The following is an 18265-nucleotide window of genomic DNA, read 5'->3' as shown; positions in this document are numbered from 1 at the left end:
ATAAGCAACAGAAAACAAACCACACCAGCAGTCTAATACATTTACATGTATTATGATTATTTCTTTCAAATTATTTTGAGTTTTCTCTTTACTGACAAAGCATTTCCTTTTTTTAACTTTTATTTTAGGTCAGGGGAACATGTGAACTTTTGTTATACAGGTAAACTGTGTGTCACGGGGGGGTGGTGCACAGCTTATGTGTCATCCAGGTAATAAGCACAGTAACTGAGAGGTATTTTTTTCTGATCCTCTCCTTTTTCCCACCCTCTCCCCTCCAGTAGGTCCCAGTGTCTGTTGTTCCTCTCTTTCTATGTGTTCTCATTGTTTAGCTCCCACTTATAAGTGAGAACATGCAATATTTGGTTTTCTGTTCCTGCATTAGTTTGTTAAAAATAATGGGCTCCAGCTCCATCCATGTTCCCACAAAAGACATAATCTCATTATTTTTTGTGGCTGCATAGTATTCCACAGTGAATATGTACCATGTTTTCTTTATCAAATGTCACTGATGGGCATTTAGATATTGTGAATAGGGCTGCAATTAATATTCACATGCATGTGTCTTTATGGTACAATGATTTATATTCCTTTGGGGATATATCCAGTAATGGGATTGCTGGCGTGAATGGTAGTTCTGTTTTTAGCTCTTTGAAGAATCACCAGACACTGCTTTCCTCGATGGCTGAACTAATTTACACTCCCACCAACAGTGTATAAGCATTCCCTTTTCTCCACAACCTTGCCAGCATCTCTTATTTGACTTTTTAATAATAGTCATTCTGACTAGTGTGAGATGGTATCTCATTGTAGTTTTGATTTGCATTTCTCTGATCATCAGTGATGTTGAGCTTTTTTCATATGCTTGTTGGCTGCATGTATGTCTTCTTTTGAGAAGTTTCTGTTCATGTCCTTTGCCCACTTTCTAATAGGGTTGTTTTGTAAATTTAAGTTCCTTACAGATGCTGGATATTAGACCTTTGTCGGATGTGTAGTTTGCAAACATTTTCTCCCATTCTACAGGCTATTTGCTCTTTTGATAGTTTCTTTTGCTGTGCAGAAACCGTTACGTTTAATCAGATCCTATTTGTCAATTTTTGCTTTTGTCGCAATTGCTTTTGGTGTCTCTGTCATGAAATCTTTGCCCGTTCCTATGTCCAGAATGGTATTGCCTTGATTGTCTTCCAGAATTTTTATAGTTTTGAGTTTTACATTTAAGTCTTTAATCCATCTGCAGATGATTTTTTTATATGGCGTAAAAAAGGGGTCCAGTTTCAATTTTCTGCATATGGCTAGCCAGTTATCCCAAAACCATTTATTGAATAGGGAATCCTTTCCTCATTGCTTGTTTTTGTCGGTTGACAGACCATTTCTTTAAAGTGCTCCATTATTATCTTCAGATTTTCTTCCAAGCACTTGATCTTACCAAAAGGTATCACTAAAAGATTTTCAGACTATAATCAAAGCCATTACTTCCTCAAATGGTCCTTAAATGGTCTGTTAACTGAAATATCAAAGCATTGTAGCTGTCCAATCGTGCAACGAAGTTTGCACAGGCAATTAAACTACACCATAAATGCTCTCTTATCAACAATGACTATACAATACCATCAACTAAAAATGCATTCTGATTTCATATGAGGAAAAAAAAAAACCTCCATTTTCTTTTTCTCTGAGGCCTAGGTCTGAATTTATTTAACCTACTTAATACCTACAATGTACTTTCAATATGAGGGCTCTTGAATTTCTTCAATTCTGAAACATTTTGAGCTGTTAACTCTACAAATATTACTTGTCCCTCCATCTCCTCCATTTTTTTCCTTCTGAAATTAGTATTAGATGAATGTTGGTAACATTTGCTTCTCCTACTATGCTCTGGGTAAGGTCCCTCCATACTATCTTCAAAACTCTTTCTTTGACTGTATCAAGTCTAAAGTTTCTTTTCTCTATTGCTTTTTTAAAAGCTCAATAACCATATTTTTCATTTCTAAGTTTCTAATTAGCTGGATTTTTTTCTATCTAGTAGATTGTTTCATTACATTTAATTTCTTAATCTTCTTTTTTTTTTTTTTTTTTGAGGTGGAGTCTTGCTCTGTCGCCCGGACTGGAGTGCAGTGGCCAGATCTCAGCTCACTGCAAGCTCCGCCTCCCGGGTTTACGCCATTCTCCTGCCTCAGCCTCCCGAGTAGCTGGGACTACAGGCGCCCGCCACCTCGCCCGGCTAGTTTTTTGTATTTTTAGTAGAGACGGGGTTTCACCGTGTAGACCAGGATGGTCTCGATCTCCTGACCTCGTGATCCACCCGTCTCGGCCTCCCAAAGTGCTGGGATTACAGGCTTGAGCCACCGCGCCTGGCCTTAATCTTCTTTAATGTAAGTTTATGTTTATTCGAACATCCTCAAGACACATCGTTTTTGTTCATTTTTTATAAATTTAAATTTCATCTGGAGTAAATTCTTATTCCAATTGTTGAATTTATTGGTTGCTCTAGTATTAGATTTCTTAGGTGTGCTCTACAATTTTGGTTGTTTGCTCATTCAGAAGAGTTTTTTTTGGATTTTGCCCTCTTTTCTCTTCTCTCTCTCCCTCCATCAGTACTGCTGAACATTCATAGAATAAAACATAAATGGTACCTCCTAGAATTGTGTTATGCTTTATACTTTATGCTCACCCATCCCCAAGCAGTTTTCAGGTTATCTCCTGCCACCCCTCCAAGGCCCCAATTTCATTTCAGTCTTATGAAGGTAATTTTTAATTACTTCCCTGCAAGAATATTGCAGATATGGCCAAAATCGTCATGAAATGGTTCTTTGGCTTGATTTCAAGTCAGGATTGTGTCTCTGTATCTGTGTCCCTAAATCCCCAACTTCCAATAAGGCTTTAGTTCTTGTCAGCAACCCAAGAGCCTTCTTTTCTCCCCATCTATAGTTTTAGGCAATGAGTCAGCCTCTTTGTACCTCATCCCAAGAGGGGAGCTTTTAGTCCCTTTTGCCACATAAGAGCCAAATTCCACTGCCCACTTTAGGACTTTTGAGTTCAACAGCTTGCATAATCAATCTCTACGTGCCATTTTGGATTTCTCTTCTATTCTGGTCCACAGAGATAAAATATTATTCTTTTTGGACCCTGTTATTTTGTTGTCCCTTTTTATATTTTATTCATAATTGCTATGTCTGAAGCAGAGGGTGTTTTCAAACCATGAATTTACTGTGTCTCATTTTTACCCCTCTCAATTTTTATTATACAAATCCAATTTTTATTTACTATACAAACAATATATTGCTCCAAATTCATTTTTTTCATCTGTGACACAGTCCCCAGAAGGTTCTGAGATCATGTGCCTTATTGCTCCAAATTCTAAATCACCTATTTTCATTTTTCCACATTCCCTTCTAGTTTTTTGCCCATGTATGGTCATATATCATATTTCATTGGTTAGTTGTTTAAAATATTTTGGACCTCAGGTATATAGAAATGGATTAATTACATTATCACAAGTCTTTAACAGCCCCTCTTAATTATATGATATTAATTTCTGAGTTGATTTGGTTACCCAGACTTGTAACAGAAGGCTTTCTATCACCATCTATGTTAAAAATTAACTCTATTATCAAACTTCAATGTAAAACTATTATTCCGTTTAACAGCTTCATCAAAAATAAAATATCTGTGCATTTAAACATGTAAAAGTATATAAATACACAGCCCGTTTACAGTCATAATCAAACTATTGGTACACTTTGGTTTTCTTTTTTTACCGGATATTTCAAACATTTTACAAAGCTTTCAAAATTATTGCTCCACATGGCTCATTCTTAAGTGAGATATACCACATCAAATAAGTAAATGGTTAAACTGTTTTGGAAGGAGAAAAAAAAAAGCTACTTTCCATTAAAACATAAATGGAAGAAAAGGTTGTGGTTTACCACAATGCTACATAAATGTGCTCAAAGTCAGCAATAAATCACCACAAGTTTAAAGATTATGTGCAAGTACCTATATCTTTCTAAATATACCAAAATCTTGTTTCAAAACAATTTTACCTCATGGTTAAATTTTACACAAAGTAATTACCCCATCAATTATGTTACTACAAGAATATCCTGAAAATGTGTCACTAACATTTAAAAAAATCATTGTTTTTTTGTTGGATGTGGTTGTTCATGCCTGTAATCTCAGCACTTGGGGAGGCCAAGGCAGGCAGATCACCTGAGGTCAGGAGTTCGAGACCAGCCTGACCAACATGGCGAAACCCTATATCTACTAAAAATACAAAACTAACTGGATGTGGTGTCATGAGCCTGTAATCCCAGCTACTTGGGAGGCTGAGGCAGGAAAATCACTTGAACCCAGGAGCCAGAGGCTGCAGTGAGCCAAGATCGTGCCATTGCACTCAGTCGAGGCAATGAGAGCAAAACTCCGTCTCAAATCAATCATTGTTTTTTATGTGCTTGCTAACCTATTGACCACAGACAACATACTTGATAAATCTCTTGTGTTTTACTTGGGTAAATCACTAGGACTGTAAGGCACAGTGTCTTCATCTTTAAAATTAGATAATTTTGAGTTTGATCTAAATATTAAATGCAATTTTGTATGTCAAGGTGCTTTGAAACCACAGATAGGTTATTTTTATCATGATTACCTTTTCTATTTCTCTTTGTGTAGCTCCTTCTTTTTTCAAACGCTCCTGTTCTACACACTTGGCATTGTAATTTTCCTTGGATTTCTGGAGGGCCTGAGTTATGCTCTGAATGGTTTGGACAGCTTCCAGAGTTCCTGCAACTTCTTCTTTAGTCTGTTTAGTATGAAACAATTCATCAAAATGACTGAACTGTAAAGTATTCAATATCTGACCAATCAATTCTTTAACAAGAAAAAAACTGATACCTTTTTATGAGATTTTACTTGTTCTTCTCCATACTTCTGAACTTCCTTTATTAATTCTTGCAATTTTCTAACAAGATCCAAGTGACAATTTGCTAATTTCTCTGTAGATGTTTTGAATACATCCCATACTGGTGCAAATGTTCTAAGAAAAAAAAAATATGGGAATAACTTATTAAAAGTAAAAAAGAAAATTAAGGTTCTAATAAGGAACCAATGGAAACAATAGTGGTATATATGGCAACTTTATTTAGGCAAAAGATGAAACTTAAATACTGAATAAAATGACTGACAGACTGACCTTGAATTTTTTTATCATTGGTTATTTAAATTTGGTTGTTTTTATCATTGGTTATATTTTTGGACCTCAGGAATATAGAAATGGGTTAATTACACTATCACAACTCTTACTCCTCTTAATTATATTAATTTCTGAGTTGATTTAGTTGTTTAAACTTGTATCAGAAGCCTATCACTGTCTATTGTTAAAAATTAACTGTTATCAAACTTCAATTTAAAACAAGTATTCTATTTAAAATGCTTCATCAAAAATAAAGTTTCTGTGAATTTAAACACTCAAAAGTCCAATTTTTAGATAATTATTCTTTCCATAATTGTTATGGCAATGAGCACATCTCATTTTAAATGTATTAATTATTTTCATTTTTCAAGGAACACATACAAATTTTTTAAAGGAAGATTTAATGACAGTCTACAAAATCACAGGAGACATTTTTAATGCATCTTAACCATTTCAATAAAGTTTATCTTAAGTGAGTTTTTAAAGATCACTGTTACACTGCCTCAGAATTTCAATGAACTTAACAGCCAACCAGAATAAATACACTGCATGTGCGTAAGATAACATTTATAACCTCAAACACTATTGAATAAGTAGTTTTTAAAAAGGGAAAAAATAAATTTCATTTACTTTTGACTACATTGACTGATTCAGCAAGTTCAATTATATTTTCTATCAAGTGAAGAATATATTAATATTCACAGATACTTTAAAAATAAGTATATATTTCACTATGCTTTTGAACTGTTATGTCCTCAATAGGAACCTAGAATCCTCAAGAACTTTGCCTAAATGAACACTGAAAAAGAGGAAGAAATTAACTCACCCAAGTTGTGAATAATTGCTTGCAGATTTTGCTAGTTTTGTCATTGACCTGGAGTATGCCTCCTCTATGGTAGCTCTGTTAAATCAAATATTCACATCATAATATCTCTTGTTGAGTGACCAAAAACAGCAAAGTTATCAAAATACAATTAAAAATGCAAAAACAAAAAGATACCTCAAAAATTACATGTTAAAAATAAGTACATATATGTAGTCATGAATTTCTGGCCTATCTTTAACTGTCCTTTCTGGTACAGAACTAAAATAATTTATATCACACACACAAATTTTTTTGAGACAGAGTCTTGCTCTGTCACTCAGGCTGGAGTATAGTGGTACGATCATAGCTCACCGCAGCCTTGACCTCCTAGGCTTAAGCAATCCTCCCACCTCAGCCTTCTGAGTAGCTGGCACTACAAGCATGCCCCACAACACCCAGCTAATTTTTGTATTTTTTTGTAGAGATGGGGTCTCGCTATGTTGCCCAGGTTGATCTGGAATTCCAGGGCTCAAGCAATCCTCCCACCTCAGCCTCCCAAAGTGCTGAGATCATAGGCATGAGCCACTATGCTCAGCCACAGAAAAAATTTTAATGGAGTCACAACTCTTTTTATCTTTAGTACCAATGCCTATCTGAACAGGAAATATAAGTGCTACTTCTTGTATTCTCTCTTTCTCTGTAAGCTGATTCACTGTGATAAGTATGTCATTTGTATTTAATACTTCCTTGTTGTACTTAGTTTTATTATTCTTCAACACTGGGATGCACATTTAATAGAACAAGAGATTAATGACAGTCATTTGCACAAAATTAAATATGAATCATCAAGTCTGAAATCCTGAACTTCATTCATGGCTTAATTTATTTTGTGATTAGATCTAAAATATTAGCAAATATTTCACACTAGAATACTATGTTTTATATAACTACCGTTTAGCATATGAGATTTTATTCTGTAAAAAACATCCATAGCCATAAAATACAGAATTCTAAAAGATACAAATTATCCTATAGACATGTCACCTATAAATACAGAATATACATTTTGTATGGCCTCCTTTTTGTTCTATTTTTGAGACGGAGACTGGCTCTGTTACCAAGGCTGGAGTACGGTGGTGCGATCTTGGCTCACTGTAACCTCCACCTCCCGGATTCAAGTGATTCTCCTGCCTCAGCCTCCCGAGTAGCTGGGACTACAGGCACCTGCCACCATGCCCAGCTAATTTTTGTATTTTTAGTAGAGACAGGATTTCACTACATTGGTCAGGCTGGTCTCAAACTCCTGACCTTGTGATCCGCCCCACTTGCCCTCCCAAAGTGCTGGGATTACAGGCATGAGCCACCGCGCCCAGCCTGTATGGCCTTCTTAACACTACAAAACTTAGAGTTTTACCTTTCGCCTGTCTCTTCTCAACGTATGCTACCCTTAATAGAGGAACATTCTACAACCACCATTATCCCTCCATTTACTTTGATTGGTCCAACTAACTTTCTGCTTCTAATTTCTAAATCCAGATCTTCACACTGCTCTTGCACTAACCCATCTGTTCAATATCTAACTACCCCAAACATAATTAAGATATTTGAACCACCTCAAACTCAGAATATCTAAACTCATCTCCAAACTCTTCCCCAACCGAATCTGCACAAAAACCAGCTCTCTAACAAAAACAAAATATTAACAGTAACTGCCTCTCACTGATGGCACTGTGACTCTTTCCTGTTCCTTTAAGCTCTTCTGTCATTTTAAAATACTATTACTACAAGAGTAATATTTTGTTCATCCAAAAAAGTTAACATTTATTAGTATATCAATGGGTAAGTTTAACAGCAAGGTAAAGAGGTTCAATTTCCAGTACAGATTAAACATCCCTCATCAGCCAGGCATGGTGGTTCACGCCTGTAATCCCAGCACTTTGGGAGGCTGAGGCCGGCGGACCACCTGAGGTCAGGAGTTCAAGACCAGCCTGGCCAACATGGTGAAACCCCATCTCTAATAAAAATACAAAAATTAGCTGGGCATGGTGGTGGGTGCCTGTAATCCCAGCTACTTGGGAGGCTGAGGCAGAAGAATCGCTTGAATCCAGGAGGCAGAGGCTGCAGTGAGACAAGATCATGCCACTGCACTCCAGCCTGGGCAACAAGAGCAAAACTCTGCCTCAAATAAATAAATAAACAAACAAGCATCTCTAATCAAAAAGCAGAAATTCTCCAAAATCTATATATTTTTTGAGGACCAACATGATGCCAAAAGCAGAAAATTCCACACCTGACGTCATGATAGGTCATGGTCAAAATTCAGTCAAAACTTTGTTTCATGTAGAAAAATTATTAAAATAGGCCAGGTGTGGTGGCTCACGCCTGTAATCCCAGCACTTTGGGAGGCCAAGGTGGGCGGATCATGAGGTCAGGAGATGGAGACCATCCTGGCTAACGCGGTGAAACCCTGTCTCTACTAAAAATACAAAAAAATTAGCTGGGCTTGGTGGCGCACACCTGTAATCCCAGCTACTCAGGAGGCTGAGGCAGGAGAATGGTGTGAACTTGGGAGGCAGAGGTTGCAGTGGGCCAAGATCGTGCCACTGCACTCCAGTCTGGGTGACAGAGCGAGACTGTCTCAAAAAAAAAAAAAGAAAAAGAAAAATAGTTAAAACATCGTATAAATATTTAAAATATTGTATAAAATTACCTTCAGGCTGTGAGTATATGGTGTGTAGAAAACAAACAAATTCCAAGTTTAGACTTGGGTCTCACCCCCAAGATTACTTGTTATATATATGCAAATACTCCAAAATCTGAAAAAATCCTAATTCTAAAAGACTTCCGGTACCAAGCATTTCAGATAAGGGATACTTAACCTGCAATAGCGAATCAGATTATTGATACAAAAACTTTTCTCACTGAGGAAAATTTAGAAAACATGATAAGTTGAGGGTGGAGGCAAGGTAACTGAAAAGCATTAGAAAACTTAAGGGGCAGTTAAGAATAAAGATCCAAGAGAAGGGTATCCAGACAAGTCAGTCAGGTATGTGGGGCAACTTCTTCCTGGAGGGTATCCAAAAGAGGTCACTGATCAGTTGAGAAGTGAAACAGAGCTTTTCTCAGCCTCACAGGGTAAGGGAGACAAAAATAAAAGAGTTCAGGTCCACTAAAGGTAGAGAGCATAGAAAAATCCCATGCCCTTCAAGTAGAGACTCCAAAAGAAGAATTTCAGTACAGAACTGGAAATAATTTTAAGAAGTGGAGGAAAGCATACCAAATTTCCAAAAAAAAAGAAAAAAAAAAAAAAAGGCAAATTACAGATCAAGAAAATACAACCACCAAATTAATATCTCCTTGGATGGGGTTTAGCAGCTGATTTGATATCCTATATCGAGATTTATACCATAAAAGGGAGATGGGAAAAAAAGGAATATTAAAAAAAATAAAGAGATTTAGTTAATTAAAAGATAGATGAGAATAATTTATCCAACATTAAAGTTCGGAAAGACAAAAAAGAATGCGAAGAGATGTAAAGGACAAAGCAAGAAAAGTCCAATAAATGAGTAAAGAGAAAGAATGAGTTAGAGAAAATATTTGAGGAAATAATAACAGGGAATTTTCCAAAACTGATAAAAGATATCAAACCACAGATCCAAGTAGCCCAACAAACTTTAAGAGGATAAATTGTTTAAAAACAATTACATCTGGTCCTAGTCACATTATAGTAAAAACTGCTGAAAATTAAAAAGAGAAAGAACAAAATAAAGAAATCTTAAAAGCAACCAAACTCTTCCCCACCAAATGTTACCTTCAAAGAACCAGTAACTAGACCGATAGCTAACATCTCAACTGTAGATAATAGAACGATCTTCAAAAAAAATTAATTAAAAAAAAATCTACCAACTGGAATTCTATACCCAGCAAAAATATAAATTAAAGCAAATCCTTAATAAAATAACAGATCTAGGTTATTATCACCAATGGCCACTAACATCATAAAACAGTTATATTTGGATAATATATGACTCTGGTGGAAGTACACATCACCATCTAAGAAGTATTCTTTCCAAAATACTAGAGGCGGGCGCGGTGGCTCATGCCTGTAATCCCAGCACTTTGGGAGGCTGAGGCGGGTGGATCACCTGAGGTCAGGAGTCTGAGATCAGCCTGGCCAACATGGTGAAACCCTGCCTCTACTAAAAATACAAAAATTAGATGGGTATGGTGGCATGCACCTGCAATCCCAGCTACTTGGGGAGGCAGAGGAAGGAGAATCGCTTGAACCTGGGAGGTGGAGGCTGCAGTGAGCCAAGATCATGCCACTGCACTCCAGCCTGGGTGACAGAGTAAGACTCAGTCCAAAAAAAAAAAAAAAGTACTGAATAGAATTTGATCATGCTGCTAGATTTAAATGACAATTTTTAGGAAACTCAGGGATAAAGGAAGATATTTAATAAACTATAGATATGCAATTAGCATATTCCAGGATATGGGGCCCTATTAGAACAAATAATCTGGCTTCTTCAACAACAAAAGGTAAGGAGGTGGGTGGCTATAGATTAAGAGACTCAAAAGGCATATCAACCAAGTGTAACATATAGAAATCAGGCCAGGTGCAACAGCTCATGCCTGTAATCCCGACTCTTTGGAAGGCTGAGGCAGAAGGATCGCTTGAGTTCAGGTGTTTCAGACCAGCCTGGGCAACCTGGTGAACCCTCATCTCTAAAAAACAAACTACAAAAATTAGCTGGGCATGGTGGTACATCCCTATAGCCCAAGCTACTTGGGAGGTTGGGGTGGGAGGATCATTTGAGACCAGGAGGTCAAGGCTACAGCCTGGATGACAGAGTGAGACCCTGTCTCAAAAATAATAATAATAATAAATTTTTGGCAATAAACCTTAAAGCTGGGATAAAATTAAGACATTCAGAGAAAAATAAAACTTTTCAAACTCACAGAACTAAAAAATCTGAATGGTCCTGTAATGATTAAAGAAATTAAATATGTAATTTAAAACCTTCCTACAAAGACAATTTCAAGCCCAGATGGCTTTACCAGAAAGCTCTATTAAGTACATAAGGAAAAAACAATAATCTTGCAAAAATTTTTGCAGAAAATACAATAATAGGATATACTCCCCAATTCATTTTATGAAGCCAACAAACTTTGATACCAAAACCTAACAAGGACACTTAGAGAAAGAAAATGTTCAGGCCAATCTCACTCACAAGTATAGATGTAAAAATTGCACACAAAATAGCAGCAAATTGATCCACTAACATATAAAATGAATAACCACATCTCCACCAAATTGTGTTTAGACCAAGAATGGGGAATTGATTTAACACCCAAATTTCAATAATTCACATAATTGACACGTTGTGAGGAGAGAAAAAGAAAAACATATCCCATTACTCACCAGAGAAATGCAAATTAAGGTCACAATGAGATAGATACTACTATTATCAAAAAAGCTAAAATTAAAAGACTGACAATACCAAGAGCTGATAAGAACATAAGGCAACTGGAACTCTCAAACAAGGATGGAAGGTGGTGTAAACTGATACAGCCACCTTGGAAAATTCTTTGGTATTAGTCACTCGAGTTGAACATCTATATACTTTATGGCCTCACAATTCCACTCCAGAGTATATACCCAATATAAGTGTATATATATGCATACCAGGACATATGTGTAGAGTTATTCAAGGCAACATTACTTCGTAATAGTAAAAAAACTGAAAACAGCAAAACATCTAGAAGAGTCAACAAAATACTGAAGGAGCAGAACAAAGGTGGAGGACTGATACTACTCAACTTCAAGACTGATTATGAAACTACAATAAATCAGGCAGGGAACAGTGGCTCATGCCTGTAAAATCCCAGCACTTTGGGATGCAGAGGTGGGCAGATCATTTGAGCACAGGAGTTTGAGACCAGCCTTGGCAACATGGTGAAACCTTGTCTCTACAAAAAAAAAATAGGTACTGTCACTTTGAAAGACACTGGGCATGGTGGCATATGTGTACAGTCCCAACGATTCAGTAGACTGAGGGAGAAGAACTGATTGAGCCCAAAGGGTGGAGGCTGCACTGCACTCCAGCCTGGGAGACAGAACGACACCCTGTCTCAAAAAAAAATAAATAAATAAAAAGAAAAAAAATAAAGCCAGGGGAGGGACAGCATGAGGAGAAATATCTAATGTAGATGACAGGTTGATGGGTGCAGCACACCACCATGGCATATGGATACCTATGGAACAAACCTGTACATTCTGCACACGTATCCCAGAACTTAAAAGTATTAAAAAAAAAAAAAAAAAAAAAAAAACAGGTCGGGCATGGTGGCTCACGCCTGTAATCCCAACACTTTGGGAGGCCAAGGCGGGTGGATCACAAGGTCAAGAGATCGAGACCATCCTGGCCAACATGGTGAAACCCCATCTCTATTAAAAATACAAAAATTAGCTAGACGTCGTGGCATGTGAGGCAGGAGAATCACTTGAACCCAGGAGGCGGAGGTTGCAGTGAGCCAAGACAGCACCACTGTACTCCAGCCTGGTGACAGAGAATCCATCTCAAAAAAAAAAGCTACAATAAATCAAAGGAGTGTGCTACTGGCCAAAAAATAGACAAATATATCAATGGAACAGAATATAAAGCCCGGAAATAGACTCACATAATACAGTCAACTGATTTCTGACAAAAGAGCAAATGTGTTAAACTGATCTTTGATAAAAGAGCAAATGCAATACAATGGAACAAAGATAGTATTCTCAATAAATGGTACTGGAACAACTGGACACTCACATGCAAAAAAAAAAAAATGGATCCAGACACAGACCTTCCACCCTTCACAAAAATTAACTCAAAATGTATTACAGACCTAAATGTAAACCATAAAACTACAAAACCCCTAGAAGACAACATAGGAGAAAACCTAGACAACATTGGGTATGATGACTTTTTAGAACAATATGTAAATGCATTCCAATATCTAAAGGCACTCCAATACACCAGACCTTGGCTATGGTGATGACTTTTTAGACACAATATCTCAAAGCACTGCAATACCAAAGGTATTCCAAATGCAAAATCCATGAAATAAATAATGGATATGCTGGACTTCCTTAAAATTAAATACTTCTGTTCTTTGAAAGACAATGTCAAGAGAATGAGAAAACAAACCACAGACTGTGAGAAAATATTTGCAAATGACACATCTGATAAACGACCGTTATCCAAAATACACAAAAAACTCTTAAAACCCAATAAGGGGGCAGCTGACAAGATGGCTGAATAGGAACAGCTCCAGTCTGCAGCTCCCAGTGGGATCAATGCAGAAGGCAGGTGATTTCTGCATTTCCAACTGAGGTACCCGGCTCATCTCACTGGGTTTGGTTAAACAGTGGGTGCAGCCCACGGAGAGCCAGCAGAAGCAGGATGGGGCATCGCCTCATCCAGGAAGCACAAAGCATTGAGGAACTCCCTCCCCTAGCCAAGGGAAGCCATGAGGGACTGTGCTCTGAGGAATGGTGCATTCTAGCCCAGATACTACACTTTTCCCATGGTCTTCGCAACCCGCAGACCAGGAGATTCCCTCGGGTGCCTACACCAGCAGGGCCCCGGGTTTCAAGTACAAAGGACCACAACTCCTCACCAGCAAGAGAACAAAACTGGATGGAGAATAAGTTTGACAAACTGACAGAAGTAGGCTTCAGAAGGTGGGTAATAACAAACTCCCCTAAGCTAAGGGAGCATGTTCTAACCCAATGCAAGGAAGCTAAGTACCTTGAAAAAAGGTTAGAGGAATTGCTAACTAGAATAACCAGTTTAGAGAAGAACATAAATGATCTGATGGAGCTGAAAAACACAGCAAGAGAACTTTGTGAAGCATACACAAGTATCAACAGCCAAATTGATCAAGTGGAAGAAAGAATATCATAGACTGAAGATCAACTTAATGAAGTAAGGCATGAAGACAAGAATTAGAGAAAAAAGAATAAAAAGGAATGAACAAAGCCTCCAAGAAACATGGGACTATGCGAAAAGACCAAACCTACATTTGATTGGTGTACCTCAAAGTGATGAGGAGAATGGAACCGAGTTGGAAAACACTCTTCAGGATATTATCTGGGAGAACTTCCCCAACCTAGCAAGACAGGCCAACATTCAAATTCAGGAAATACAGAGACCACCACAAAGATACTCCTCAAGAAGAGCAACCCCAAGACACATAATTGTCAGATTCACCAAGGTTGAAATGAAGGAAAAAATGTTAAGGGCAGCCAGAGAGAAAGGTCGGGTTACCCACAAAGAGAAGCCCATCAGACTAACAGCATGTATCTCTGCAGAAACCCCACAAGCCAGAAGAGAGTGGGAGCCAATTTTCAACATTCTTAAAGAGAAGACTTTTCAGCCCAGAATTTCACATCCAGCCAAACTAAGCTTCATAAGCAAAGGAGAAATAAAATCCTCTATAGACAAGCAAATGCTGAGCATTTCATCACCACCAGGCCAGCCTTACAAGAGCTCCTGAAGGAAGCACTAAACATGGAAAGGAACAACCAGTACCAGCAACTACAAAAACATGCCAAATTGTAAAGACCATCAACATTATGAAGAAACTGCATCAACTAACGGGGAAAATAACCAGCCAGCATCACAATGACAGGAGCAAATTCACACATAACAATATTAACCTTAAATGTAAACAGGCTAACTGCCTCAATTAAAAGACACAGACTCGCAAATTGGATAGACTCACGACTCACTAATGTGCTGTATTCAGGAGACCCATCTCACGTGCAAAGACACACATAAGCACAAAATAAAGGGATGAAGGAATATTTACCAAGCAAATGGAAAGCAAAAACAAGCAGGGGTTGCAATCCTAGTCTCTGATAAAACAGACTTTAAATGAACAAAGATCAAAAGAGACAAAGGCCATTACATAATGGTAAAGGGATCAATGCATCAAGATGAGCTAACTATCCTAAATATATATGCAGCTAATACAGGAGCACCCGGATTCATAAAGCAAGTGCTTAGAGACCCACAAAGAGACTTAGACTCCCACACAATAATATTGGGAGACTTTAACACCCCACTGTCAATATTAGACAGATCAACGAGACAGAAAATTAACAAGGATATTCAGGACTTGAACTCAGCTCTGGACCAAGCGGACCTAATAGACATCTACAGAACCCTTCACCCCAAATCAACAGAATATACATTCTTCTCAGCACCACATCACAGTTATTCTAAAATTGACCATATAATTAGAAGTAAAACACTCCTCAGCAAATGCAAAAGAAGGGAAATCATAACAGTCTCTCAGACCACAGTGCAATCAAATTATAACTCAGGATTAAGAAACTCACTCAAAACTGCACAACTACAGGGAAATTGAACAACCTGCTCCAGAATCACTACTGCGTAAATAATGAAATTAAGGCAGAAATAAGTTCTTTGAAACCAATGAGAACAAAGACACAACGTACCAGAATCTCTGGGACACAGCTGAAACAGTGTTTAGAGGGAAATTTATAGCACTAAATGCCCACAAGAGAAAGCAGGAAAGATCTAAAATTGACACCCTACCATCACAATTAAAAGAACTGGAGAAGCAAGAGCAAACAAATTTAAAAGCTAGCAGAAGACAAGAAATAACTAAGATCAGAGCAGAACTGAAGGAGATAGAGACACGAAAAACCCTTCAAAAAAATCAATGAATCCAGGAGCTGGTTTTTTGAAAAGATCAACAAAACAGACCGCGAGCAAGAGTAATAAAGAAGAAAAGAGAGAAGAATCAAATAGACGCATTAAAAAATGATAAAGGGGATATCACCACTGATCCAACAGAATTACAAACTACCGTTAGAGAATACTAGAAATACTTCTATACAAATAAACTAGAAAATCTATTAGAAATGGATAAATTCCTGGACACATACACCCTCCCAAGACTAAACCAGGAAAAAGTAGAATCCCTGGATAGATCAATAACAAGCTCTGAAATTGAGGCAGTAATTAATAGCCTACCAACCAAAAAAAGCTCAGGACCAGACAGATTCACAGCCAAATTCTACCAGAGGTACAAAGAGGAGCTGGTACCATTCATTCTGAAACTATTCCAAACAACAGAAAAAGAGGGAGGGACTCCTCCCTAACTCATTTTATGAAGCCAGCATCATCTTGATACCAAAATGTGGAAGATACAACAAAAAAAAAGAACATTTCAGGCCAATATCCCTGATGAACATCAACGTGAAAATCCTCAATAAAATACTGGCAAACCAAATCCAGCAGCACATCAAAAAGCTTATCCACCACGATCAAGTCAGTTTCATCCCTGGGATGCAAGGCCAGTTCAACATACGCAAATCAATAAATGTAATCCATCACATGAACAGAACCAATGACAAAAACCACATGATTATCTCAATACATGCAGAAAAGACTTTCAACAAAATCCAACAGCCCTTCATGCTAAAAATGCTCAATAAACTAGGTATTGGTGTAACGTATCTCAAAACAATAAGAGCTATTTATGACAAACCCACAGCCAATATCATACTGAACAGGCAAAAACTGGAAGCATTCCCTTTGAAATTCAGCACAAAACAAGGATGCCCTCTCTTACCACTCTTATTCAACATAGTATTGGAAGTTCTGGCCAGGGCAATCAGGAAAGAGAAAAAAATAAAGGTATTCAAATACGAAAAGGGGACGTCAAATTGCCTCTGTTTGCAGATGACATGATTGTATATTTAGAAAACCCCATCGTCTCAACCCAAAGTCTCCTTAAGCTGATAAGCAACTTCAGCAAATTCTCAGGATACAAAACCAATGTGCAAAAATCACAAGCATTCCTATACACCAATAATAGACAGAGAGCTAAATTATGAGTGAACTCGCATTCACAATTGCTACAAAGAGAATAAAATACCTAGGAATACAACTTACAAGAGATGTGAAGAACCTCTTCAAGGAGAACTACAAACCACTGCTAAAGGAAATGAGAAAGGACACAAATGGAAAAACATTCCATGCTCATGGATAGGAAGAATCATATCGTGAAAATGGCCATACTGCCCAAAGTAATTTATAGATTCAAGGCTATCCCCATCAAGCAACCACTGACTTTCTTCACAGAATTAGAAAAAACTACTTTAAATTTCATATGGAACCAAAAAAGAGCCCGTATAGCCAAGACAATCCTAGGCAAAAAGAACAAAGCTGGAGGCATCACTCTGCCTGACTTCAAACTATACTACAAGGCTTCAGTAACCAAAACAGCATGGTACTGGTACCAAAACAGATATATAGACAAATGGAACAGAACAGAGGCCTCAGAAATAACACCACACATCTACAACCATCTGATCTTTGACAAACCTGACAAAAACAAGTAATGGGAAAGGATTCCCTGTTTAACAAATGATGTTGGGAAAACTGGCTAGCCATATGCAGAAAATTGAAACTGGACCCCTTCCTTACACCTTATACAAAACATTAACTCAAGATGGGCTCAAGACTTAAACGTAAGACCTAAAACCATAAAAACCCTAGAAGAAAACCTAAGCAATTCCATTCAGAACATAGGCATAGGCAAAGAATTCACGACTAAAACACCGAAAGCAATGGCAACAAAAGCCAAAACTGACATATGAGATCTAATTAAACTAAGGAGCTTCTGCACAGCAAAAGAAACTATCATCAGAGTGAACAGGCAACCTACAGAATGGGAGAAAATTTTTACTATCTATCCATCTGACAAAGGGCTAATACCCAGAATCTACAAAGAATTTAAATTTACAAGAAAAAAACAACCCCATCAAAAAGTGGGCGAAGTATATGAACAGACACTTCTCATAAGCAGACATTTATGCAGCCAAGAAATATATGAAAAAAAGCTCATCATTACTGGTCATTAGAGAAATGCAAATCAAAACCACAATGAGATACCATCTCATGACAGTTAGAATACCCATCATTAAAAAGTCAGGAAACAACAGATGCTGGAGAGGATGTGGAGAAATAGGAACACTTTTACACTGTTGGTGGGAGTGTAAATTAGTTCGATTGTGGAAGACAATGTGGCAATTCCTCAAGGATCTAGAACCAGAAATACCATTTGACCCAGCAATCCCATTACTGGCTATATACCCAAAGGATTATAAATCATTCTATAAAAACACATGCACACGTATGTTTATTGCAGCACTGTTCACAACAGCAAAGACTTGGAACCAACCCAAATGCACA

The 18265-nt window shown here is 37.5% G+C and overlaps 1 protein-coding gene across 1 annotated transcript in view; it reads right to left on the bottom strand.

Annotated features, from left to right (window-relative positions):
- FCHO2 (FCH and mu domain containing endocytic adaptor 2) overlaps positions 1-18265 on the bottom strand; it is a 136744-nt gene that overhangs the window by 101187 nt on the left and 17292 nt on the right. Inside the window, exons 3-5 of the mRNA XM_033179844.1 lie at positions 6012-6086; positions 4888-5029; positions 4643-4795 (exon numbers count right to left, since the gene is read on the bottom strand). Of these exons, the coding sequence (XP_033035735.1) occupies positions 4643-4795; positions 4888-5029; positions 6012-6086 (370 nt within the window). The remainder of the gene's footprint in view (positions 1-4642; positions 4796-4887; positions 5030-6011; positions 6087-18265) is intronic.

Source organism: Trachypithecus francoisi, unplaced genomic scaffold (genome assembly GCF_009764315.1).
Source record: "Trachypithecus francoisi isolate TF-2019V2 unplaced genomic scaffold, Tfra_2.0 Lachesis_group2, whole genome shotgun sequence".
Classification (NCBI taxonomy): Eukaryota; Metazoa; Chordata; class Mammalia; order Primates; family Cercopithecidae; genus Trachypithecus; species Trachypithecus francoisi.
Note: the sequence above shows the minus strand (reverse complement) of the source record. Positions and strands in the feature narration are given on the sequence as shown.